We start from the raw sequence: 27,502 nt of genomic DNA on the forward strand, positions 1-27,502 counted from the left end.
TTAGGAGCAATTTGGACATAGTAAGTAAACACCAATCACAGTCACAGTTAACTCTTCAACTGAATGGCAGATGTTAGTATTTCTGATATGGGGAAATGATTCAAGCTAAATAATAAATGAAAAACATGTGCTCTGGTTTATGGTACTTCTCAGTACTCCCGTGCTAGTGGGATCTATATAATTCTCACAATAATGTGTTTGATAAAAATCACAACAATATTTGAAGCTCTGTGGAGGAACAGTGACAAGAGTTAAAAAGCCAGAACTAATATTTATGTAAGTTATTGTCCTAAGCTGAGACACTATATTTTCAGTAAAAAAATCATAAAACAGCCAGCCTATCTCTCTTTCCCAGAAAATTTAAGATCTCAAGCTTCAGTCAAGGCTTCAGAATTAGTACTTTTAACTATTAAAAAAAAAAAAGACTGGTGAAACTATTTAGCCTAAATAGTTAAGATATTTTCCAAGGACCTATTGAAGGCTTCAGATGCTTTCTGGTTTAAATTAAGTGGTTAATTTATGCTGTGCTTCTTTGTTAACTGTTGCTGATGGGCAGGCACAGCACTGTGGATGCAGAATGGCAGTAACAGATTTTGCATGACGTGATTATTCACCAGTAAATGAGTCTGGGGACAGACAAATACTGCTTTCACTTACAACCCTATTAAAGTGCCTGGCATGGGCATTTTTGTAAAAGATTGAGATGGTAGCTCCCAGAGTGATCATTGGTAGTGTGTGGTTATGAATGACAAGGTTCAAACCAAAGGAGCAGAAGAAGGAGCAGCAGAAACTCCAAATTCTGCCAATAGGCTCTTTTAAAATTACATATCCATTTCTTTTCAAATAATTAAATTCTCTCAGATGCTCTTCATTTCTTCCTTCACAAAGCAAACTACTCTCCTTACTGTTTGCAAAACTAAATAAAAACAGCCTGACTAAGTATGTGTGTCAAAGCCACTGAGTATTTTTACAGACACATTGTTCCCAGTTATGGTTCAGACTCTTCCATGCTGAATAAAAAGAAAAAATGATAGGAAATAAAATATGAAAGTGAACTGCAGGTACTGTTCTGCTTCCTGGTTCATCAGATGAACAGACTCCTATGTAAAAATAACAAACCTGAGAGATAAATATTGCACCCCTGCTATTACGGATCAGTCCCGATCTTTTATTTTAGTTTGAGGTTGAGAAAAATACACATCTGTATGCTTGCAGTGTCAAAACCACATTGTCTGAATAACAATTTACACACCAAACTCTCTGGGGCATTGGACACATTGTGCTTAATGTCCTGGACTCTCACTCTGGCTCTTACACACTACATAAAACAAATAAACAAAGATCTAAAACATTTGAGGAAAAGCAGCAATAAATTAGTCTCTCCACCTTAAGGTCAGTGGACATTTGCTGTGACGTACTTTGCATATATCGGGCTTCAAGTTCAGAGAAAGCTGACTAGAAGATAAAAGGTCCTGATAACTTTCAAAGCTCTACTCTATCACTGAAAAATGAAAGTTTCCCACATAGGTCTCCAATGGCTTAGCAGCTTCATTGTGTGCAAGCCCTTCCCATGGCTTTTCATTATATTTCATAGTCACTTAAGCCTTTTCCTAATAAAAAGACAATGCCAAGGGTGAGATTATGAAATACTCCAAAGTTAAGTTGATAACGGTTTAATTAAATGTTGCTCACTAACAACATTTCTGGCATGACTCAGACAATAAAAGGGAAAAATGAATGCTGTAATTGCTTCTTTTGCTGCCTTTTCACAGTCTTCTGAGATGCTCTTCCCATGACATTGCCTTTCAGAGTGTGCTGCGGAAGATCTGGTTACATGACATGGTTGCTCAATTCAGTTTTACACTGAGCATGAAGGATTCATTTTGACTCTGGGTTTGGTATGGAACAGGCTCTGCATGATCAGATTTTGTCTGCTGCCTTTTAATTAAAATAAGAGGGGCAGGTCCTCAAAGGGAGCAAGTGAGCATAGCTCTGTTGAAGTGAATATTTACCAAGCCTTCTCCCAATGTCAATATCAAAATCTTCCTATTAAATTCAAGCTGTACTTTCTATGGTGATGCACCTCTCTGTACAGAGAAGGTTCATGGCGCTTCTTATAAGTAAGATTCATTCACTTAATAAAGACACTTAATAAATGCAGACTCCTTTTCTGTGTTTCTTTAGATGTTGCTTCATTCCTTCATGCTGCAAGTACTGCATAGTGTTCTATGTGCCACATAGCATGCTTTCACCCTACAAGTCACCTGTGATGGATAAACAGATAAATGGTTTCCCTATTATAACTACTTGTACAGTGCTGGTATGTTTCTTACATGCTATATACTTTCCATATTATAACTTCTTCTACAGTGTCATTTTTCTTACATGCTATATTCTTTCCATATGTAAAACAACCCTGATTCAATGTCAGCTTGGAAATTTTACTTTGATAAGTAGTTTGGGGTCAGTGCCCAATCATCTGCTGTTATTGAAAAAAGCAAGTTAGTGACATGCTCCAAAGTGTGCATAATATCAACTATTTTCTAGTGGAAGACATGGAAAGGAGCAATTAAGTTTACACTTCCCCTTAAAACTGGGCTGCTCTTATGGCTTTGAATGACATAATACAATAATCTTGTATGTTAAAAACCTATAAAGCCTTTTAGTAGATGTTCAGCATATTTATCCACTAATAAAGTCCAATAAATAATGATTATATACTTAGACTGTGTTAAAACTAGTGCAAAGGGGTATATAAGAGTTTTACCTGGGCAAACTGGAAATCTAAATTAAAGAATGCACCATGTCATGAAAATTAAATAAGAAAAAAATGACTTCATTTTCAGTGACAGAAATGCCTATAGAAATATGCAGAAATAAGAAATACTACCACATGAAAAACAAAATTAATTAAATCCCAATATGAAACTTAGCAATGGTACATTTACAAGGTGCTGTACAAAGCCATGAACTGTTCTGAATCAGACACTCATATTTCACCTAACAGAACAGCCAGGAAAAAGGTTCCTCATGTTTGCAAAAACAGAAACTTGCAGAAGTAGTCCAATGTACAACAGGTCACCATCCACACTAGAACAACCTTCATTTGTCTTAAAATCTGAACATTCACTTAAAGGGACATTTTATTGATGCTTTTCCCCAGACCGACACTGATTTTCTCACTCAGAAGCAGACTGGCTGTAACACTTACTGACTTTTTCCCTCAGCAAAACTCCTGGCTTCACTTCCACCATGACACCCTTCATTCCCAGACTTTGCTTTTAGGTAACAGGAAACAACAGAATCACGTTTCACAGAATCACTGCTGCCTTTTCTAGCTGAGTACGCTGTCTCCTAGCCAGCACTGAAGTGGTTTCTCCTTGTTTTCTTGAAGAGGCACTGGACTTTACCCTCTGTTTTTAACTTTACCTTTCCTGCCTACATCAGCTTCTGTCTTAATCGATTTAGCATACAAACATGGGTCAACAGGAGGGATTACAGCAGTTTACAACACCGATCCATCATGCTCCATGCTGAGCAAACAACCCTGGGAAGTAATCCAGCAGACAAGGGTGTTTTTCAGTCACTACTTGTCTCCTCCCTAAAAAGCAGCAATTTAGCAGGAGGTGCAGAAGGGCACAGCAGCAAAGACAAGGGTTCAGACATATCACACACAGTATTTTGGATGATAGAACATTATTTCTTCACTATATTCATAACAACTGCTCTTGAAAACACCAAGCGTAACACTAACAGTGTAAAATAACTGGAATTTACTTATTTTATAGAGGTACCCCTGTGGTTTTGTACAGAGCTTCAATGGTTTCTTTATCCCTACCTAAGACAAATTAGGCAGATACCGGGGGATACATGGTCATAAAGGAGCAATGGGTGCACATTCTCCATCAGGCAGTTATGGAGATGTGTTACGCTGAACAAAAAGGTATCTATCAGCAGTTTCACAAAAAGGCTGGCAGCTCTACCTGTGAGTGTTGAACCTACTACAACCATTAAAATCGCATAGATACCTACCCTCAGAGGTACACATGAGCATACCCTGGCATGTGTGGCATGGGTGAGTGGGTGAGCTACTCAGCACAGCATTTGTGCCTCTTTAGGGAGGTGGAAGAATCCAAGCACAGCTGCCAAAGCGGTTCTGACACCACAGACTATGTGTGGCGAGAGCTGCGTTCAGCAGGGGGAAGCCAGAAAGCTGCTGAGCATATGTGTGCTTTGCCTCAGGGAAGGATGGTGGGCATAAAGAGGCACCCCAAAAAAGCAGGTGGGCACTGTTATTAAGTAACTGCAAAGCTTTCTACAAAGTCCTCTAAGAATCAAATGGCATTCCTATATCATTAGATTGTCTTCACATCAGTCCCCTCCATCCGTAGAGAAGGAAGCAAATTTTAAGTTATGGTTATCACACCATGGCCAAACCTTGCAGGCAGTGGAAGGATCCGACTTTCTCTGGTAATGGACTATGTATGACTGGTTCATCTCAGGAGCTGTTTTCTAATTCAACAACATTAAAATAACGAACTGCATAACCTCTTACCTGCGTGGTACTTTAGATTTTTAGAGTAATGACAAACTTATTAACCAAGAATGATTAAATTCAGAGTAAGAAACCATTTTCCTTTGTAATATTTCCTAGTAGTAGATGACTTGAAATGGTTCCTTTCCACTTCCTGTCCAGAGAACAGAAACCAGCAGTACAGCACCCACAACACGATCATCCATATCAGTAACATTCTTAAGGGAAGGAAAATGTACTTTCATAAACTGCTATAATTGTGCCTGGACAAAATGGGATGCATCATTAGATAGCGCACAATTAGATCAGTAGGTTAGATTAGAATGACAGTATGGGGATTTTCCTCTGTGTAACACAAATGAAAAAAAAGTGACTTTAAATGGGTGTGCAGATGCTTTAGCAAAAATAGAAGCCAGAATAGAAAATACAAAACTAGAAAGGATTCCAGAAAATAGAATAGGAATCTATACACTAGATAGCTGGTTTAGGTATTTCCACAGACAAAAAAAAAAATCGTGAGTTCAGTAATTTTCCATTAACAACCTTATTTCATTTTACTTGAGTTGCATTTTAGTTCACGAAACTTTTGATTTTAGAATTGATTCTTCTGATATTTTCTGTCAGGAATTAAGCTTTGTTTCATCTAATATAGTCATGTATTTATACATTTAGCCACTTAACAGATTATTGTAAGGTATAGGTGCATTTGCAGGTTATATCTTTTAATCCCCCACCAGTGTAAAATGAAGTTCTTTTCACAGGTGCAGTGATAAAAGATGTGAATGCCAGGTTACATAAATTACATTACTTCTAGGAATTATTCTTATTAGAAGTACAAGTTAGAATCTGTTGTGGTACGTGGGATACAAAAATATGGTTTTGATACTTTTTAATCACATATTCATTTCAGAGACAATTCAGTCAACTAGTAACTGAGAGCACATGTTATCTGAAATCATTTCTGTTAACTAAGTATACAGTTTCAAATCAGTTTGCTACCATGCATTTTATCATACTGCACAACAGAAATCTCACATTTATATCCAGGTACTCAGTAGAACCAAATTCTTCAAAAAGAGACTCATTTCTTCTTGGTTAGGAAAGTAAACCTGTGGTCAAAATTCTTTATCTGTTTCTTGCCATCACTCTTTCAATGAATTCATAGCTGCCTGCAATTCTGTTTCTGTTCTCATCTGTGCTACTGTACCAGCTGTACCAGCTCACCTTTTCATTAAACCTAATGGAAACACTGGCTGCCAGCTGGCAGCCCTCTGCTGTGTAGGGGATTACTCTGGTCTTTGACGTATCACTCTGCTATTCCCATCTAAATGGGACAGGTCAGATATGACTGAAGATGGCAAAGTTTTTTACCATCAGATATGTCTAACAAACTGCGGGAGAAACTTAAAAAAACCTCCTAACAAACCTAACATACAAGTACAGTCATTAAAAGCGTAAAAGGTTACCTTTGGTTTCCAAAACTGAAAGATGTTCTACGATTAATTTTTTTGGGTGGCTAACTAAAAAAGCTCACACAGTTGCATTCAGACTACTTAGTGAATAAGAGATCTTAATGTATGATCACTTGCTGAAGAAAATGGAAAATAACATTAAAGAAAATGACTATATCCTTTTACATTCAAGCTAAATGACAGGGAAAAAAATCAACGTATATAACACAGAAAGGGACAAAAAAGAGGAAAAAACATATTATTTTCTGCTTTTTACCGCCTATCATGGTGGGGAAAATACATTTTTTTAAACTATCAAAATATTTGATTGCATTGTTTTACATTTCCAATCTGCAAAACTGTTTCCCTTTTAAGCAGCTGGAACAGATTTCACAAGTTTCTTATCCTCCATTTATAAAAAAATACTCTTTCCTTCAGACCATATTTACTTCCATAACCCACCCTTACTAAAATAATCTCAAAATAATCATCAGTTTGATACTGGTTCAAAACTTAAGTGCTCAAGACTATCTAAGACCACATAACCTGTAATGTAAATCCTCTCTATGCATTTTGTTAAGAAAGACAAACTCAGCTGCACCAGCTGATAATCATACAGAAGCTACATTGGAAAAGCAAGGCCATGGCAATGTTTACAAAGTCTGTGGAACAGAAAAAATGACCACATGACCCTTCAACACAATGTTTAAAGTTGAAGACACGGAATCACACAATTCTAAAATGATTTGTAGAACTCAGGAAAACAAAACAAATCATCAGCATCATGGCAGGGTTAAAATATATTTGCATTGTCAGGAAGACAGAGAGAATAGCACAAAGATCTCTGATTAAAACAAAAGGCTTTACACAAAGGCGCTATACTTATAGAAGGAATTCAGTTATGTAATCCTTGCAATTAAAAAAAAAAGAAAAAAAAAAGCTAAAATGGCCACCAAAAAAAACCTTGTCACAAAAGGATGCTCAAAAGCCCTCACCTTATTCAGAGAATCTATCACTGTAAATGACTTTAAATGTAAATGTCACAGATTAAGGTATGAACAGTACTGAAAAATTAGTTATGGTAGAGGAAATGTCTGATTATCTTCCTTTCATATCTCAGCTGTAACACTAAAGATCTAGATTAGTACCAGCAAATAATTGCTTTAGAATAATGCTGTGTTGCAACTTGCTGCATTAGTGTAGTGTAAAATTTGGGAAATAATATCATGGAAGGCATCATCATTCAATTCTAAACACCTGCAAATTATTTTAATTTATTTTTTTTTTGCACATATCTCAATAAGAGTTAAATCCAATTTTAGGACATTTACATTTGCTCATGAATTGACTGGAAACTTACTGCATTCTGAAATTTTAGTATTTTTTTAATAAATTTTATTTTAGTTTAATTAAGATACTACTTGAGAAGTAAATTTTTCTTCGACATTTACTTCGAGTAAATACACTATTAATGAATAAAACTAATACAATCAGGTCAGGTTTTTGTACTATTGTACTTTTATCTGCGTAAGTTAATACATTATTAATAGATACTAGAGTACATTATGAACTTATGTTTACAGTAGCTAATCCAAAGTGCTAGCGTGCTGCAGAGTGTTAAAAACCCAAACTATTGATCCATTAGACTGTACAATGAACTAAAAAAGATTATCAATCACTTCTGTAAAACAGCATTGCTGATTTATATACCACTTCTAAATTACTGTAGAAATTTGTCCCAAAGCATAAAGATATCCTCCTGCTATAGTATGGTTTTGGTAATGGATTGGAGCTACTACTTCTGATGATTCCCTGAAGTTGCATTACCCTTTCATTTCACCAGTGGATGCTTAGTTACCAACATCCTGTTACAAAAGCCAGAGATTATACCACCGTCTTGAACGCAAAAAAGACAGCAAACAATACGAATGGGGAAGTGTAATATGAAGGCATTACCGGGCTTGTTAAGTAACATCAATGCAGAATGGCAGTGTGATCACTGATAAGGTGATCTTAGGGTATTTCAGAAGTCAAGATTTGCATCTGCCATATTTCAGTACATTTTGGTTACTATCATTCGATCTCCCAACTTATTTTACTTGTGCTAGTAATATCTCAAGCTTATACTCGATATGCATTCTTATGTCAGGTTGAAACCAAGTATGTTCCCGTTCACGAGCATTTGCATATTTTCATGAGCATATCTGTGCAACGTAACCCAGAATCTTGCAATATTCTCATACTGGGAGTCAGATCAGCAGCCCAGAAGAGCCAGGTTATATCCTATCATCTTACCCAACCTGACACACGTTGTTACCTCTTGTGTTTATTTGTGTCTTAGGTTAGTGCAAAGCAAACATCCACGCCCCTTGTTTTGTTTGAGGAGTGACTAGCACTTTTGGGTGCCAGCAGAAATACGTAATGAAATAATCATAACTAGTAATCAAACTGCTTTTTATAGGCATCTTACTTTATAAAAAGAAGTCTGGCCAAGATGCAAAATGGTGTAGGAAAGGAAAAGTTGTCCCTAAAGGGAGATTGTTATTAGTCTTCTTCCTTTTGCTGATTGCGTCGTCAGAAAAAGCAGAAACACCAGGAAAGAAAGAATACTCTTATTAACTCCACTTGGATTTACTGAGTTGCTTGTTCACTGCCACCACTCACCATAAAAATGGAATAGATGCATCTCAGTCTAGAAGAACGATGTCATAAAACATCTTATGCAAAACATTTTAATAATACTAGTCATATTTGCTATGTAAATATTCACTAAAACACAAAGAAGAGTAAGATATGAAAGTAGAAATACTATCTAAATAGGTATTTATTTTAAAAGTTATTAAAATTCTCTTAAAGTTCATAGATTTGGAATATACAATACAATTTAAGAAATTTAAATACAGACAATGTTAGAAAGGCAACAGCATAAGAGCAATCAAAAAAGAACCTATCATAGATTTTCAACACCGAGGCATGAGTCAATCCTGACTGTTTATCCACCTTTCATGATTATACTCCTGATTCAGGCTATTGTGAAAGTATACATCTATCAATCACTTACAGAATAGAGTATGTGTTTGCTTAAAGCTAGGCCTATGCTTTAAATAAATTTTCAAGCTTATTTTGAGGGCATTATCTAAAGTTTATAACTCTTTTACTTTGGCTCTTTGAAGATGAGACTGCATTGTGGAAGCTGTTTCAACAGTTTCTAATTCTGTTGTGCTAGACCCAAAAGATCTTTCAAGAACATTGATAAACTGATGGTGAATCCTACTATTCCTGGTACTCCTACAGCTGAATTCTGTTAAATTGTCTTATATCAGGAATCAGAGCAGATTACATACTGTATTTCCATAAACCGACTGTCAAGATTGTTGAACTGCTTTGCTCATCTTTCTGGCCATTAGAAATCTCAACACTTCCAGTTAATTCTTTTCATTTTTGTCTAAATACAGAATTTAACATGAAATCAGGTACTAGGTGACAAATTCTCTGTATCACAAACCTGTATTACATGAGCAAAGATTTCTAAAATAGAATAACTTCCTAGCTTTTCAGTTATGATGATCTAACCTAAAACAATGTCCTGCATCTCATTAATTTTAGAACCTGCTTTTGCATAAAGCTGATAAAATGTATTGTAGTTCTGGATAATACAAAGCCAGAGAGGAAGCTTTACTTTAGAATTATATCACATACTTTCTGTAGTAGTAAGATGACAGAAATAAATGAGGACTAGTAGAGTTTTGACAGGGCAAGAAAAGGACTATCAAAACCAAGACTAAATAATTTTTTACCTACCAAAAGCACAACATCGTAAATAAGCAGAGAATTGAGTATTAATAAGCAATTATTTGTTTGAAATATAAATAAATATAGTAGAAAATATATAATTTCAGAATATTTCTACTCAAATAATAAATTGAGACATTTTAACTAGAAATAAGGAAAATCTTTTACCATTAGGTATGTCAAGCATTGGAACAGGTTGCCTAGAGAAGTCATGCAGTCCCCGTTTTTTAAAAACTAAGCTGGATAAAGCCCTGAGCAGCCTGGTGGCACCTGAGCTGACCTTGCTTTGAGCATCAGGTTGGACTAGAGACCTTCAGGTCTTCAGGTTCCCCCCGGAATTATTCAGTGGTTCTGTGGCTTCCATTCTACAAATACTTTTTAAGTAAACAGGAAAACTCAAAGGCATGCCAAGTAATGCTCTAGAGGACAGAAGTTTCAGACAAGCAGGGAACAGAAATAAAAAAGTACATGAGGGAGCAAAACAGGTGGCATAAAGCAAAAGAAAACAAGTTGTTTTTTTTTTTTTTTTTTAATTACCACCTCTTTAAATCTGAAAAGACAGTAAGTATCAAGTAATGTTCTCAGATAAAAGATTAAGAATTAGAGAAAAAAGATTTGTATGCTAGTAAATAATATATTATAAATCAGGAATCACGTCAAATATATTGCACAGGAAGGTTAGTGCATAAAGACAAGAGATAGCAAAGAGGGAAGGGATACTCTAAATTATTTTAACAAGTATGTAGTTCCTTGCACTGCAGTGCTCCTCACAAATAACTAAAAGACAGGTGGGACCTTGGAGTCGGCATGAGGTCGGCAAAAAGAACTCTGAAAAAACTGAGGGCTAGCATTTATTATTGATTTATACATAAAGAGGTTTTAGGCTCTGGCATAAAAGAAATAAGAAGTGCTGAATAATGCAGTGTTCATATATGGTCTTATGAATAATTCAGAAAATTTAACATTACAGACTTTTGGTAAGAAAAGAAAAGATAACATCAACAGCAGAAGTAATAGCAATACCAAAATAATCAGGGATTAAGAGATGGCTGCAAACAGAGGGGTGCCAAATGATGAAAAATAAAAGGAAAAATACCTAAAGGAAGTAAACAGTTAGAAAGCTATTCTCTCAAGAACAGTGACACAAGAGTAATGACAGCAAGAGACAGACTCCTCTGAACAGCAGAAGACCTTGCAAAGCAGGTCAATCAGCGGTTCTATCAACACAAGCATCAATATTTTTTAGAACACCCAGAGCAAAAGAATGAAGGATAAGATAAAGATATCAAAGAGATCGAGCAAGCAATAAAAATGACAAAAGGATAAATTAAATGATTGATGGTACACACCTTGATACCATAAAGAATAAGGAGTATAGAATGGGAGAGAACAGTAATGTTACATCATAGGATCCAAGACAAGTGAATCATATAGTGCTATTTTAATGAATTTTTATTAGCATATTTTATTGAGAGAAGAAACTCTACAAATATAAATTGAAGCTTTAAATTTATAAGAGAATTGGGAAAACTGAGCATAATTTGGGGGGAAATGGCGCAGGGAATGGGCTTCTTAAAAAGCAAACTGTTTCCCCACCACATTCTTCACAGCACCAAAAAGGGGAACAGACTCTGTCCCCATTTTTGCTGCATGGGTAAGATGGTAAACCAGCACCATCAGAATCCAGGAACACAGGCTAGATGTGCAGCAAGGTATCTGGAGCACATTTCAATCCTAAATTCACAAGGCAGTTTATCAGTAAGAGTTACAGCTGCAAACTTATAGGTGATTCTGAATTTTCTTTGCACAAGGACTGTTAGATCCTCACTACGCACAAATGAGCAGAGTGAACAGGATGATTACTGAACTGATTCATGGCCTACAGATGCTAAATCCAATCCATAAAGGTATTGAGGCAATGAAACTATAAAAATAGCTGATACATGAATACAACCAAGTCCTAAAAGATATAGAAAAAATTACAAATCACTTGAAAAAGCAAGCCAATGGCTTTATATTACCCTCCCCTTGAGCAGAACAACACCTGCCATAAAAGTTGAATAAAGCAGCATTGATGACAAGGCATGCATTTTAATTGTCTTTCAAATGTCCTCTATCCACACCAATTGTATCACAGTCAATCAGAAAACTCTGATCCAATACTGAGAAGTAAGATATTCCCCTTCCAGTGTAGTTCTCGCAAATCACTAGTTACATTAGGCAAACCATTCATAAGTAATAGAATTTCCATATTTTTGTTGAGGTTTTCATGAGATAATTTAGTTTTATTGGAGCAAAATCTTGAGTAGTACATGCAGCTTAAAATAAGTAATCTTGGGAAAAACACATGAATAGCTATTTAACTTCAAAGAAACAGCATCACTTAAGACAAGTACATCCACCTTTTCTCTCCAGTTCACCATTCAGTCACTTCTTGGAATAAATTAACTTAAAATGGTTTGATTTGTTTCTATAGGATTTTTATAGGATTCCCCAACCTTTTCCCACTAATGGTCAGCCATCTTATTTCAAGACAAGATTCACTACTAATTGGAAGAATGAAATGCTCTGGTACTACCTTACCTTGAAAAGAGACTCCATCAGGCAAGTGAAACTTTAAAAGCACACTAAAGAAATTTACAAGAAAAGAAAAATGACTGAAATAAAACATTTACTTGTTTTGGTGATTTTCCCTTCATCATTCATTAAATTAACAGTTAACTGAGGACACTTTCTTGTTTTTGTCTTAAGCACATTATTGAAAGTATAGAAGCATAAAGAAACTTCATGCAGCAAAATTAGCAGGAGTCAGTGCTAGTCTTGCTGAGGAAGGTTATTCAGTTGAATTTAATAAAGTCTTATTTTTTTTCATGCTACACATTTAACAATGCATGACATGTGACTATTTATAGCTCAACAATTTTAAAGGTCTACCCTGTAAGTCCATCGTAACATACAAAATTTCCAGCATATTCATATTCAGTGCATAGACTCTACCTTACCCTACCTCAAAGAAAACAGTGACTAGTAAGACAGCTAAACTTTTCTCATCAGAAGCAAATTGTCCTGATCCTGAACACAAATTGAAATTAGTTGAATGAGAGTGACAAGCACAGTGTAGAATACAGAAAACAAAGTAGCTGGTATTTTTTCATTAATATCCCAGGTAAGTGTATATTATCGTGATAAATACGTATCTTTGTTTTTCTAAAGCTGATTAACTGCATTAACAGTGCTGCATTAATTTTCTGAGCATTCATATTTTATGAACTGGGCAAGTTAGTGTATATTGCAACTCCTGTTTTTCAAACACTGTATCACTTCTGGGTTTACGAAACTAATTTATTTATGAAACTAATAGAAAAGGAAAGTCTGCAGGGGTATAGAAAAAGGAAAAGAATGAGGTGGGTACAAAAGAGAAAAGATAAGAAGAAGAATAATGAAAGTTCAAGAGAGGAAAGGAAGATATTCCTAGCTTTGCACAATTAGACAAAATTACTTATACATGCTAGGTTTTGTAACTACTGCTGAGGGATTTATCTGGTTTTCAGCTTTAGAAGATTTGGAGCCAATCAGGAAAAGGATGAGCTCACTTCATATGTGAATCCAGTCACACATTTGATCTTGATTTCAAGTGCTGTAGATTATATTAGAAATAACAGAAATTATATTGACATATCCACTGACTTCCATGTGTTTTAGCCAGAAATCATGAGCAATACAAAAGTAACTTTTATTAAGTTCAACATTGCAATTCTCAAAATTTCCAGTCAACTAATACTCTGAAAACACCTGAAGTCTTTGTAGGCATCAATTTTAAATATTCTTGGCTTGCACAGAGACACTTAAGTCTTTACAGCGCTGAAGAACTTGGTGCTTATCCCATGCCATGGCAGACTGGCAAGAAGGCTGAGAGTGCAGCTGGCCACCGCACACAACGAAGGTAAGGCTTACGCAGGGCAGCATTCGGCACGGCAGTATGGAAGTTCTTCAGTTGATTTAACTCCATGTTCCTTTCATGACTTAAAAGTTGTACTTTTGGAGACTAACGTCATTATTTCAACGACGTAAACAGCTTGCAGTCCTAGCCATTAACAGCAATGTGTGGAAACTACTAATAGAAGTATTAATGCTCTTAAATGCAAATAAACTGCTTTTCTCTCACTTCTGCCTCCTCTACATACTGCTTGGTCTAAGTCTAATTCATTTTGTCTAGCTCTTCTCTACCTGTTATTATGAATGGATTTTTTTGTATTGCACTGTCAAATAGTGAAGACCCTAAAGTGTTTCAGTTAATTCTGCTGAGAACTTCAGTACTGTCACATTTTATTCTGCTCCATTACCAGGTTATTATTTTATATTTCCATTTTTATTTTCCTTTCTATTTGAATTTGAAATGCAAAATTACAAGAACCCTGAAAGAATAACCATAGATTAATACTATATTCAATAGAGTTTACTTGCTAATGTAGGCATGAAGTAGTACATAATTAACTTATCACAAAAATAAAAAAGGACCATATTAATTCATATGAAAATTACTGGATGACTGATATAATAAATATAACCACAGTGACTAAACTACATGATCATGATCCAAATGGTGTTTGAAAATCCTGAAACTATACTAAATGAAAATACTTCATGGCGATTAGTTTTATCATTCAAAGATGAAAAGTCAGCACTGGTAAACAAAAAAGCTTGTCTGTCATCTGCATGCAGCAGTTTGCAGTTCTGTGATTATTTAAACTGTTGTTAAGAATTGAGCATGCAAAACCAATACGTGTACACTAATACACACTACTTGTTTCTCCCCTTCCTTTTCTGCTGTTCAGGCTTGTTTCCCAGATAACTCTTGGGCTTAGTCAGAAGCAAATACTGATAGATAACTTTTTCATCACAGACAGGTTAGTTAAATGGGGATAAACTCATGCTGATGGGGACAGGAAATGGGATCATGAGACAATTTTCAATTATAAAAATAACTTTATTAAAAACAATCAGCCAGAGTAGGAATAATGTCTGCACTTCTCCACATGCCAATATCCTACAGCTCCTGCAAAAGAAAAGAAAAGGAAGTACATGAAAAAATAATTTAGTGCTCTACATAGTGCATTGTCAATTTTTCCACACTGCTTACCCTTCTCCTCTGCTTCCAGCAATTACTGGCAGGACACTGTCTCTACTCATTCTAGGCACAGAGGACACAGAAAGATTTAGTTCACTGTCAGAAACATCCATTTTTTCTATACAACCATAATATACATTACAAGCGCACCACTGTCATGGAACATTTATTGCGATACTTACCTTATGCTTTTCAAATCCTTGCATCATTTACTGAATGAGACTTGACATCTACATAACACCTCCAAGTAGGAAAAGGACAAAGTAACACTGATTCACTGTGGCTGCATAAACATGGCACAGCTCTGGCATTTGGAGTCTCTTCTCCTGTAGCAAGATAACTTCAGTACACAGTAAACAACGTTCTACTAATAAAAAAACCCAACCCTAGTAGCCTAACAATGGATTCCAAGTTCTCGTGGGCAGTCTGGATTGTACTTACTGCTTTGAAGCCTCCTCCCAGGTCCTCTCTCAAGTGGAAATATGAAGTCTCACTGGCAAGTCTTCTGGCAGCTATCTGTACCATCACCTTTGACATACAGATCTCGCCTTTGTTCTGCTAGGCTTGTTTCAGTAGCATACAATATATATGAGTCACTGTCTACATATTTTTGCATCTGGTTAAACTGCAACCGAGACCAAACAAGGCCAAGAGTAAAATCTCAACATTGCAAGTCATCTAATTGCATTACCATACCCTTGTGGTGTCAGTTTTAACAATTCCTCAAGCTCAGCGAAGCATTTACCTAAATACCACATTCAAAATGCAGGCTACGAGACTGACTGGATATAAGGTCACATTTAAATACACAGCTGTCTGTTCAGTGTTGGTGCCATCCAGTTACCTGTATTTCACGATAAAAAGTGTTTACCTCTGAGATACACCAGCCAAGCAGGAACCTATGGCACATGCCTAATCCCAAACCAGAATTTACACATAGTTTGCATACATAGAGACATAATACAGCAAAGCCCCTCTGTATGCAGATGAGATGCTGTGTCCTCAGTTGAAATCCAGCCTCAAAGCACAGATCCTTTCTCCCCAAGGTGACAATACCGCATGAACGATCTTGAAACCAGCACCATGCAGAATAGGTTTGCACCTGGCACAAGGAGTTACATGGAAACTTACCTGGATGCTTGTACACAATATCCATGTTTAACCCTTCACAAATTCTCTTTTCTAATCCACAGATAACTGACCTTACTAGTATGTCCCTGATCAGCACATGCATCAGTACAGAGTACACATTCACAGTGGAAGTGAGAGATAAATGGTTATATGTCGAATTACTGATGACATACACCCACTTTTACAGACTGATACCTGGCTTAATGCAACTAGCACCTCCTCCCAACTCAGCCCCCAGAAAAACAGAGAAACCCAGATCAATTCTGGCTTTCTAAACTTGTCAATATACTGTGTTATCATTTTTTTTTAGTTTCCATAAGTTTCATCACAAATGATTAGTAGCTTCAGATAGGGAAAGCAGAAGAAACCAAACACAGAGGAAGGTCATCAGTTACATATATTAACACTATTTTATCCATTTTATCCACATAGTTCACAGAATTACTATTTTGATAAAGCACTACAGGCGATTAACAGCACATATAAGTTAACCACATGGTAAATCTTAGTCTTGCCTTTTAAAAATAATGCAAGTTAATCCAACCCAGTTCATTATCAATACAGAAAATGCAGATAAATTGGAAAAATGACATACTGAGAAAAATACAGACAGTAGCACTGAACCAAGATGGTAGCTAAGTCACAAAACACCTAGGGATAAATCTCTCCCTCCCACTAAAGCAAAACCAAACCATATCCCCCAAACCGAGCCAAGATGTTGTAAGGCAGCCTGCAACAAGTTCATCAGATGCACACTGACTTTCATTTAAGAGGTACGTTTTCCTAAACAGGTACAACCACTGGCAGAGCTTCCTCCAGGAAAGAGGAACCTCTGCTTCATCCATTACTCTTCTAGCACTTACACATCGGCTGTTTCTATAAACTCTCTCTTCTGGTGCTCATGTCTCTTTTCTCCAGAGGTGATAAATGACTCTTCTTCCCAGCTAAAAGAATCCCATGGAAAGTGCTAAAGATCTTAAGCCATTTCATGCCTCAGGATACTTTGCAGCATCCTTAAAAAGGACAGGTATTTCACAAAGCAAACAGAAAGACAAGGTCCCAAGAGCAAAGCCTTTACTACATTTGAAAAGGTAAAATCAGAAGAGGGTAATGAAAAGTTGGGGCAGGATGAAGAACAAAGGGATTCAAGGAGTGACAACAACAATGGCAGTAAACATTAGAAGTATCAATGCCTATCAGAATAGCCCCTCTCAGTTCTTCAAGGATTTTCTGAAGGAGTACAGATGAAATATTTTAAATGCTTATGATTAACAACAATATAATTATTAGGTAGATATGCTTTGATAGTACTGGGGGATGATTGTGATCAGAATCCCTAATAACAGATTTTGTGTAAACAGTAGCATAAAACCAGCCAGTGTGCCATATTACCAGAAAAGGATCTATCTGCTTCATACTTTAAAAAAGGAATACAGGGAAAACTGAACTTTATTTTTTAAACATATGTCCTTTAGAACATGTACATTCTTTGCTCATGTAAATGAACATTCATCCTCTCTTCCAGCAGGACAAGAGTGTTTCTGAATAGATAAAGAGCTGCTAAATGGTAACTAAGGCTAGGACCATCCATGCAAACACTGCTTATTTGTTTTCGTTGTCTGTTTGCTGCTACAAGACATTGAGTTTCAGAGGACAGCTCACCAGCTGCACATTTTGTGAGCTGTGCATGAACTAATGAACTTTGCCTTTTTATTCTTCGCAAACAGGAAAAATACTAAATTGTTGCAGTCTTGCTTATACTGCCCATCAGCAAAAGCAAATTTTGTGGTTTGGAAAAATCAAAATGCATCTGTTATAGTGCGTGACACAAGGTCACAGAGTCAATTTAGTCAACTGGATCATGTGTTCCTGGAGTATTAGGCATACAACCATCTTATGGCAATGACGAGGCAGCGTGAATCAGCATAGTGAAAATAAAGCATGCACCATCTTCTCCAATATTAACAACTGCTCTGAGTACAGAAAACTGAACACATTTCACATTGTAGTCGTTGCAAGGAGATACATAAATTTTAATAGGATCCTGTTCTTGAGTTACTTTATTGCTCTGCTCAATTAAATGTTATTTAATGATTCACTGCTTACAAGGGTATTATATATCATTCATACTCCATTGACTTCAGTGAAACTTCTGATTTTTCCAGAAAAGATAACTAGTTCTAAGGAAAAATAGTAATTTCCTATGTAAGGCCCAAGTTATCAGCAAGTTAAACGTAGCAACTAAATATAGCAACTGCTGCGTTATTTCTGCAATTCATGCATGGGGAGATTCAAGTTATCACATTGTAACTGTTTACGCCACTGATATTGGTTTAACTGCTAAGCAGCCTAAGAACGAGGACTATTTCATGTAATGACTATTTCCATCAAAACTGTAGCAACCTGCCTATTGCACTTTCTCAGGACATTTTATTTTCAACTGTACCATCATAAATTAGTTACAGAACAAAAGACAAAGATTCTGGATCATCAATTAGGCAGTGTAGGTGAATTGCTGAAATACTCATATTTGTTCATGTATTGTAGCAGGTTTTTCCAATACTCACTCACCTTCATGGTTCATCCCTTAACACACCTTAACTCTACTCATTCTCAGTGTAAGAAATGAGTAAAACTGATGGCTTCTTGTCTCTGGCACTGACTCTTTGCCCAGAATACTTATTTCCAAAGATCACTCTGAGGCTTTTGCATCTCCTTTTATCTGGCAGTTAAAGCAATGTTTTCGTTCTGCAGCTGGGACCACGTGCATGAGGTCAGTCTCCACAACTCAGCTTTCAACTGCTACCTGTAGCACCAAAGTAACCTGATCAGCCACACTGGCTATCAGAGGTATTTGGTTTCATCACCAAATTTTCCATCAGACAAAAATAAACCATTCAGCCTGCAAGTGCAGTTAACCACTTGAGTCAAAAAATGATAATAAGCTGTAGATACTCATATCCCCATGCTATCTAATGCTAACAATACATCATTTAGTTTTCTCATTGAATAAAAGCTGCTTCTTTCAATCTTTCTTTTTTTTACAAGCTCGGTGCCTCACATGAGCATTACCAACAGCCAGCCTGTTCTCAATTGACAGGAAACTGTTAATACAATTAGTAGATTTCCAGTTTGTAGGAACATTGTGATAATATTTACTTACCTTTGTGTTGGAAATTTAAATAAAATTGCATGCATCATCACTGGTAAGACATGGGGAACCATGCAGGCATGTGCACTAATCCAAACCAGGTGCACTGCCCTCCTGCATGAGCTGTACACTATTCTCCCCCCCACACTGCCGTGCTCTCTTATGAGGAACCAGGGAGCACTGGCAAGGAGGCAGCGAAGTCTGCACCCTCTTGCAAGGAAGAAATAGTTTCTGTGTTACACACTACTGAAAGATATTCCCCAGAGAGCTGAGGAATCTAAATGCAGAAAGCCTGACAAAAATTACTGTAACTGAGAATCTAAGGCATAGAGAGATTAAAATACCTTGCCCAAAGCCCTTCTGGAAGATCACATCAGAGATGGAAATTGAATCTAGCTCTCACAAGACTTTTCTTTTTTTTGAGGTACTAGGAAGTATAAAGCATTTCCTTATCACCAGAAATTTCATAAAGCTTGGCCACTCAAATCATAATACATAAATCCACATTTTTAAGGACATAGTGTTCCTTGAACACATACCTGGTTTTCACTTAATTCAAGAGAAGCTGCACATGCATACATCAGAACCGTACATTAATTGTTACATTTGCAACATTTTAAAACAGATATGCCACGTTAATATGCCACATTAATATGCCTGCATTTATCTCTGCTATCCATATACAGACACCGCAAACCAAAGCCAGCAACAATATTAAAGTATCAGGTATTCATGTTTGGGAATGCACAATATTGAATATTGTATGGAACATAAACCTAACAATATCCAAAAAGGGAAGGGGGTGTGAGAGCATGACAGCAGTTAACACAACAGTCAGTGTGGTAGATAAACTGAATGCATAACTCTTGTTCAATACGTCCTGCACGTGAGAGCTAAGGATCTGGTAGGAAGTGGATTTCAGCAGGAAATGGAAAAACAATGTACATAGCCTCTTAACTACTGAGCTCTGGACCTGGTTGCCACAGGAGCTTGTGGAAGAAGACAGTATCAGCTGGTTCACAAAAGGATACACAAATTCATGGGCCATAGATCCCTAATAGGACAGTAAAAGGACTGGGTATGTATATACACTCCAATGATTCTTGAGAGTCTAGCAAAAAAAAAATGACTATGCTCATCTACTTTCCTTGGCAAATGCACACTAAGCTAGATGTGCAGTTAGTGTACATTTCATCTGTCCCCTGGGGCACCTCTATAGACAGATTTTCCTATCTACATGAGATTTTAGTTTTACCTACTGTGGAAGGAGTTCAACCTTCACAGGGAATCCAGGCTTACAGGGTTTTCAAGCAAAATTTCTGGAAGATGACAATGGAAATGGAATTCTTAAGGCAACTGAGTCCACAAATGCAATAAAAACAGAAGAAAGAGTGTTCTCTGGATCACGTACAAACAAGGCTAAGCTCTGCAGCATCTATACGTTGTTATTCTTCATAACTGGAAAATACTTTTCCCACTAATTGCAATTAATATCTACAGTACAGAAGTAAACTCATTGGAGAGGCTTTGCATAAGTGGCCCTAATTTGATAAGTATGCTGTCACCTGATCTCTCTGTATACAGGGTGAGGATTTGTACTTTGCTGTGTGTGCACTAATGATTCCATATGTGCTTACACTTCCTAAGTAATTCTTCAAAAAAATTGGAGGAAGGTTTAAGGAGCAAAAGCATTTCACTTTTGAGTATGATTCTGGAACTTGCTTTTTTCTATCCCACAGAAAATGACCTCAAGCCTCATTTTAGACTGCTGTCATAATACTTTCAGGCTCAAGACACAAGATTTCATTAATTTCTATATCATCAAAATCTGTTGCAATATTAAATAAGACAATCAGAAAGCTACTCATATGAGAAGACTACTCTGAGCCAAGACTTCAGGGGTTGGCTCTGTTTCAAGCCTTGAAGAGATGTCTTTAAAAAAAACAGAAGAAACTAAAATGCTCAAAATAAAAGTTTAAAAAAAGTCAGCTTTGCCTCCTGGGTAACACTTTCCTGCTTCTTATGGAAAGGCTCACTCTAAGAATCTTATACATACTCCTTATCCTGTTTCTTTTATGTCTATGCTTGTCCTTCAATTCATATGCCTCAAGACTGCTGCTTACAATTTAAGTTAAGCACTGTAACTGGGATAGTTATGCAGCGCCTTTAAAGTAACCATTTCTCAGTTGTGCTTGTCCACTGAGTCTGTAAAAACACTTGCACTGATTCCACCGGTACTTTTAAAGTTTCAAATAAAGTGAAGTGAAACACTAAACTTCTGGAGATCACAGAATAATTCTCTAGAGAGAACTCTTCTCTAGAGAAGGGACCATTCTCTAGCTATGTCACACAAGTCCAAAAGCAGTAGAAAAAAATCCCTCAACCTGCTGGCTATCCTCTTGCTAATGCAGCCTGCTACACAGCTAATACTCATCACCATACTGGTTTCATGACAACTTATACTCAACTTGTCAACAAAATCCCCATATCACCACTTATAATCACTAGGCTATCATATTTTTATTTTTAAAATCTAAAAAAATTAAGTAAAATTCAACATAGGGAAAGGACAGACATTAAAAGTAATTTTTTAGTGACTTCAACATAAATTTGCAAGGTTTTTATTACAGTGTTTTCGGTTGTATGTAACGGTTTACACAAGCTGTTTTTACACAAATGATGCAGCAACTCTGCTAAGGACAAACCTCGGCTTCCTCAAGGAAATTACCTATGCTCTCTGCAGATCACGAGCTGAGAGGTGAAGTAGTGACCTGTTAAGCCTATCATTCCATCAGGCTATGAATACATTACAGGGCAGCAACTGAGTCAATAGAACATCATCTTTTCCTTTCCAAAATTGTAAGAAGCAATTATTATTCCTGCTTTCACTTTTTCCTAACCTAAAGTTAACTTATTTCACAGAATCACAGACTTTTGTCCCTTTTTGAAAAAGTACTCCCCTGACTTGTCTGTTAAAAGCTAATGAAATGGTTCATACTGAACCTAGTTACATTTAACATTGTAATCAACATCAAATTCTGAAAAATAAAATAATTTAATTTTAAATTTACTTTCCTTTACATGAAGATAGGCATTAATTATTTCCTAAAATCTCATATAAAATATTATTCCTCAAATGTCATATGGCCACACAATCTTTATATTATATTTCATTAAACACCAGTAAAATACCAAAACATCATTATGTAGTCTTTAAGCCCCCCAGCAGTGTACAAGAGAAAAATCAAATCTTCATATAATTTAAAATGTACTCAGTAAATATAATAGACCCCAATCCTAAATCCACTGATGGAGATCATGGGAGTCTTCCCATTAACTTCCATGTGCTTTGGGATAAGGCACCAAGATAAATATTAGCAAGTGAAAGGAAGAAAAATGAAAACTTACCCATGAATTCAATTCCTAAATGGTCTGCTATACCCAAGAAAGCATGTAAAAGAAGAAAGAAAAAAGAGACAGAAATGTTAGAAAATAGACTAAAATATAAGTATGTCCTTTATCATCACTGGTAGCATTCAATATTTATATGGCAGAGCTGCAGAACGCAATGCAGGGTCAGGGGCCCACTCTGTGGGTACTGGTCAAAAAGAAGCCCCTTCAAAGGGCAGTCCTAAGACAGGAATTTAGGGCACTGAGCTGTCACAGAAGGGAAGTGTATTTGGGGAAGGACACAAACATCTTTACTCATTATATTCATATTCAACTGAAGTGCCTCAAGCCAGCTACCTACAGGAATTTCATTTTCTCTTCCTCCTGAAACTCCTCTCAACGTGCTAACTCTATTATTGGTTAGACAAAGTTCTTGCTTCATTTTTTCTGACAGAGATCAAAACCTAATGGTTTTGAATGGAAGGTTTTTACTGATTTTTGTAGCTCTCACTACAGCACAGTGGCCACACTTGCACCCAGTATGATTGCATAACTGCTATCTGTTGTGCAACAGAAAATCTGACTTCAGGAAGTAGTAGCCATGTTCCCTACTTAGCCATCTGACAGACAGGATGCAATAACTTCAAGACATTTACAACTGAAGCAAAAATTTTAACATTTTTACAATATTGACTGAACTTACATGGAGTTAAAAAAATTTCAGGATCCTTTTTTCACATGACAAAGTAGGATATGATATGATATGTCTAACAGACAGATGTTTTAGTGCAAAGCAGATTTAGATTTATATAAAACACTAATTTTAAGTCGATAGGAAGTATGTTTAAGTTGGTATGTGATTGAAGAATAACAAACTCTCCATCCTGCATGGATAGGGCAACAGAAAAAAATGTTAACTGACTTTTCAGAACTGAGCATGTAAGAAGTAGTAGCTGCGAGTCCAAACTGAAACTGTGGAAGGCCAGATGTTCAGAAAGACTGCAAAACGCAATTCTCTTCTATGCTAGACTTGAAATACTTTTCTCTTCCATGGGAGAATTTGCATTATAAAGAACAAAGAAGGATTTTTTTCTGAGGAAAATGCAGCATTTCCCTTTAAAACATAATAAATGCAAAGTATTTTAATTGTGTTTGTCTTCCTTTCAATTTATAGTCACATTTCTGTAATACAAAACATATTAATACATGATTTTGACAAAGTTTCCAAGAGCAGTATTTGAGGAGAGGAAGGCAGTAAGGAAACAGTAGGAGGGTTACAAGAAAGACAGAGCAAGACTGATGTGTTTGGCTCATGCCTGGAGCTAGGAGGTACTATTGGGAGCTGTGTGAAACATTCAGTCCCATTAACTAACATACTGCAACTTTCAAAAGTCTACTTAAGAACCATACAGCAAAGTTAAAAGAAGATCTTCCAACATAAATCAACAGTCATTTTAAACACTTTATTGTACGAATGGTCAGCTCTGGTACCTGTGACAAGAATAGGAAATATTTGGGTTTCTGTTTAAAATGCTGGGAGTGATTCACTTTTTGCAACCTTTCAATCCTTCCAGGAGAAGGCACTGAGTATTGGCTTGCTTAGTTCACTTCGCATACAAATCTATATAATAGTTGCTAAACTCCATATTTATCTTCATGCAGAAGACACAATAAGCTTCTCAAAAGAAAAGAACGTAAGATGATGCTATGCAGTGTAAATACGTTATTAGCATGGTGTTAGGACAGGCACATTATGCAAGTCTAGTGACACCCAAATGAATCTTTCTTTTTGGTACTAAATACATAACAAAACCATACATATATATATTCTATATTACAATTTCTAATCTGAATTCTTGCATTCTTGTACGAGTATCATATAGAAACATCCCTGGTACATTTGACACATGGATGTAATTTTTATAAGAGCATGCGACCAGAAATATCAAAAGTGCATTCAACATACTATATTTACAGAGATTTGTAACTTGGGATTTTTCCTTTAGTTTTCTGTATCGGTGAAATTGCAAATATTTATCTGCATGCAATTCACACCTTGCATCCTTCTGTAAACTAGATCAACAACTAGTAAACTAGTCAACAACTGCTTACTTTAAAAAATGATGACAGAGATCAAAGCACTGTAATCTTGTCTCCAAGGAACTTAGGATATTCACACATGAAGCAAGATCATGCAATATCATCTTTTCAAGTATATGTAGAACAGCTGAAAAAACAATCCTCCTTTGCTAACTGGGCTATACATGTTCTCTACATGTTTTCCATTTGCAGCCTGCAATCTCCTCATTGAGTTCACGAACATAGTTAAAAGCCACTTTCTCAAAAAGTGCATACAAAATACACCATTCCTTTAAAAAGATGGAAAAAAGCATTTTAGTTCATCTTTGAGTGGCTTATATGTAAGTGAGAGTCAAGGGTATCTGTAGACTTCCTGGGAAACATGGTCAACTGGAGAGGGTGTAAACACGTCAGGTTATTTATTTTAAATATTTCATGTGCCTGGAAAGCAACTTCAGCAACCAGTGTAACATATATTGCTGACAAAGCTGATTTACCCAGATTACGATGAAAGGATGTCTAATAGGATAAACCTTTACAGTAAGATATCCAAGCTGCCAATTTATATCATTAAGCATAGTTCAACAATCTCTGTGAGCAGCTATCTGGGAATAGAAAATAATAAAATTATAATTCTTGTGGATTTAGCGCCCAGTAACACTGGTGCAGTCCTCTTGCCCAGCTGCCGTGGCACACGTACAGTGGCAACAGTGCCCAAGCCTGGGAACCAGCCTCAGCCTCACCCTCGCATTTGGGGAATGGATCCTGCACTGGAGCCAGCAGCGGCAGAGGAGCCATGGCTGGGAGGCCGCAAAGGCAGCTCGGCTGGGAGCCAGGCTGAGCCTGCTGGCCGCACAGTGGGAGACGCCACAGGTGACAGTGGTACCTCAGGGACTATACCTTGCAAACAAGCCTTCCACAGCACCAGGTACCATGCAAGTGCTGCTCAAATGCAGTAGACCATGGTTGGTGGTTTGTTTTTTCCTTTTTTCCCAGCCTCCCTCTTTTTACAACTACAGGAAGACAGTCTGTAACACAACCATTCTCAGTATCCTTCCCCTCATTCTCTGGTTTGAGTGTCAAGCCTCTATGTTTAAAAAACAAAAGACATTCTGATCCTAGAAACAGCAGCACTACTTGGGCTGCTCTGAGACTTCAGAAGCAAAAAGGAAAAAAAAATAAAAATCCTTTTAATAGCCTGAATGTACTTACATTTCCATCCTTGCCCTCCACACTGCAGAAATTCATCTGCACTCACAAGTTATCAAAACCCTAACTATAAAACTTGTTTTCCTTAATACAAATATGGCTCCTGCAGCAATGGTGTTTACCAAAAGTGTTCAGCATACTGAATCAGGGACCAAGGCAAGGGAAAGGTGCTAGAAGAAATGTCAGCAGTCATTAATCATATCTGTTGTTTGGCTCTTAACGGTTTTATCATTTGAAGACGTTTACTTCCCTAGGTACAGGGAAAAAAACCAAAACAACAAAATACTGCAAAAAATAAAGAAACCCAAACCCCACAACTTTGCATCTGAAAAAAATCATAAAAGGAGAGAAAATGGCTGCTTCAAATCCCCAAGCCTTTATCTGAGCTGGCCTGTAACACACCTTTTCAGAAGGCACAAAGCGAATGCTGGCTCTCTTGGAGTAAGGTCTTTACACTGCAGCTTGCCATTTCCAGCAGAGGAGTGACTGGACTCTATCTCATACAGGCAAAAGGGGTCAGAAACCCTGCTGGAAACTAGCGGCAAGACAAGTCCCCAGGGCTGCTTTCCCTGCCCTGTGCTCAGCACATGCTGGTGGCAGGGAAAGGAGGGATGGGGAGAAGTACGTGGAACAGGTTATGACCATCATCGGGCTGCCCCTTGGTGACCAGCCATCAGTCCAGAGGTCACTCTCACTTGCACTGCTGTGATGAAAATAAAATATTTTACAAGCTCCAGTTTTGGAGATGGCTTTCCTCCCTCTTAACAAGCAAGAAACTCTCCCAGCAGGTCCATGTGAGAGACAGGCATGGCACAGGGAATTGCACAGCAGAGTCAATCTGGGGGCAAAGCCAGCTGTGGTGGTGACCTAAGACTGAACCAAACACAAAAATGTAAAGTATTGACCCCTGACATGACACAGTGTAATAAAGGACTGTTATATTGCTATACACTTGTAATATATAAATGATAAATTGCCTGCAGAGCACTTCCTTGGACACAGTGAGTGCAATGCCAAGTAATTCACCATCAAGCGATGCAATTTCTTTAAGGACTCAGTTCAACAAAAATGTATATGAGAGCTATTAATGTGCTGAAGCATAGGCGCTGCTCCACAAGATGGGGGTCATTAACCAAATAATGCGAGTGTATTTTATTTTTGTTATTGTGATTTCTTCTTTCTTTCTGGTATTGTTATGTTCTTAGGAACTAATATATTACTCAGACAGGAAGATTATTCACTTTTATATTTTATTTTATGAATATTTCTGTATTTTGTTGTTGATGTGGGAAAAATACTGTGCCTTATGGTCCTTGCACTATGTGAATTTGTTGCTAGTATTAAAGCCATTTTAATTTATACTTTATGAATACATATACATCTGGGAATACTTGATAACAAGCACAAGAGAAGATAAATTTGCACTCACTAATAGATTATTAGTGCCTCACAAAGAACATACAGCCTTGTGTCTGGATTGTGGTTTGCTGGGGCTTTTTTCTTAGTCATATTAACATGGAGACTTTTACCCAGTTAAAGACAGGTTTAATTATCCCAGGTACATTATAAACTACACTCTTAATAGAAATACAATCCAAACATGTAAATCTCACTGATTTATAGAATACAAATCTTGG

The 27,502-nt window shown here is 36.8% G+C and overlaps 1 protein-coding gene across 1 annotated transcript in view; it reads right to left on the bottom strand.

Moving 5' to 3' along the window:
* The window catches only part of NRG3 (neuregulin 3), a 417,954-nt gene that overhangs the window by 52,095 nt on the left and 338,357 nt on the right, over positions 1-27,502 (bottom strand). Inside the window, exon 4 of the mRNA XM_074830488.1 lies at positions 22,596-22,622. Within this exon, the coding sequence (XP_074686589.1) occupies positions 22,596-22,622 (27 nt within the window). The remainder of the gene's footprint in view (positions 1-22,595; positions 22,623-27,502) is intronic.

This window comes from Strix aluco, chromosome 7, assembly GCF_031877795.1.
Source record: "Strix aluco isolate bStrAlu1 chromosome 7, bStrAlu1.hap1, whole genome shotgun sequence".
Lineage (NCBI taxonomy): Eukaryota > Metazoa > Chordata > Aves > Strigiformes > Strigidae > Strix > Strix aluco.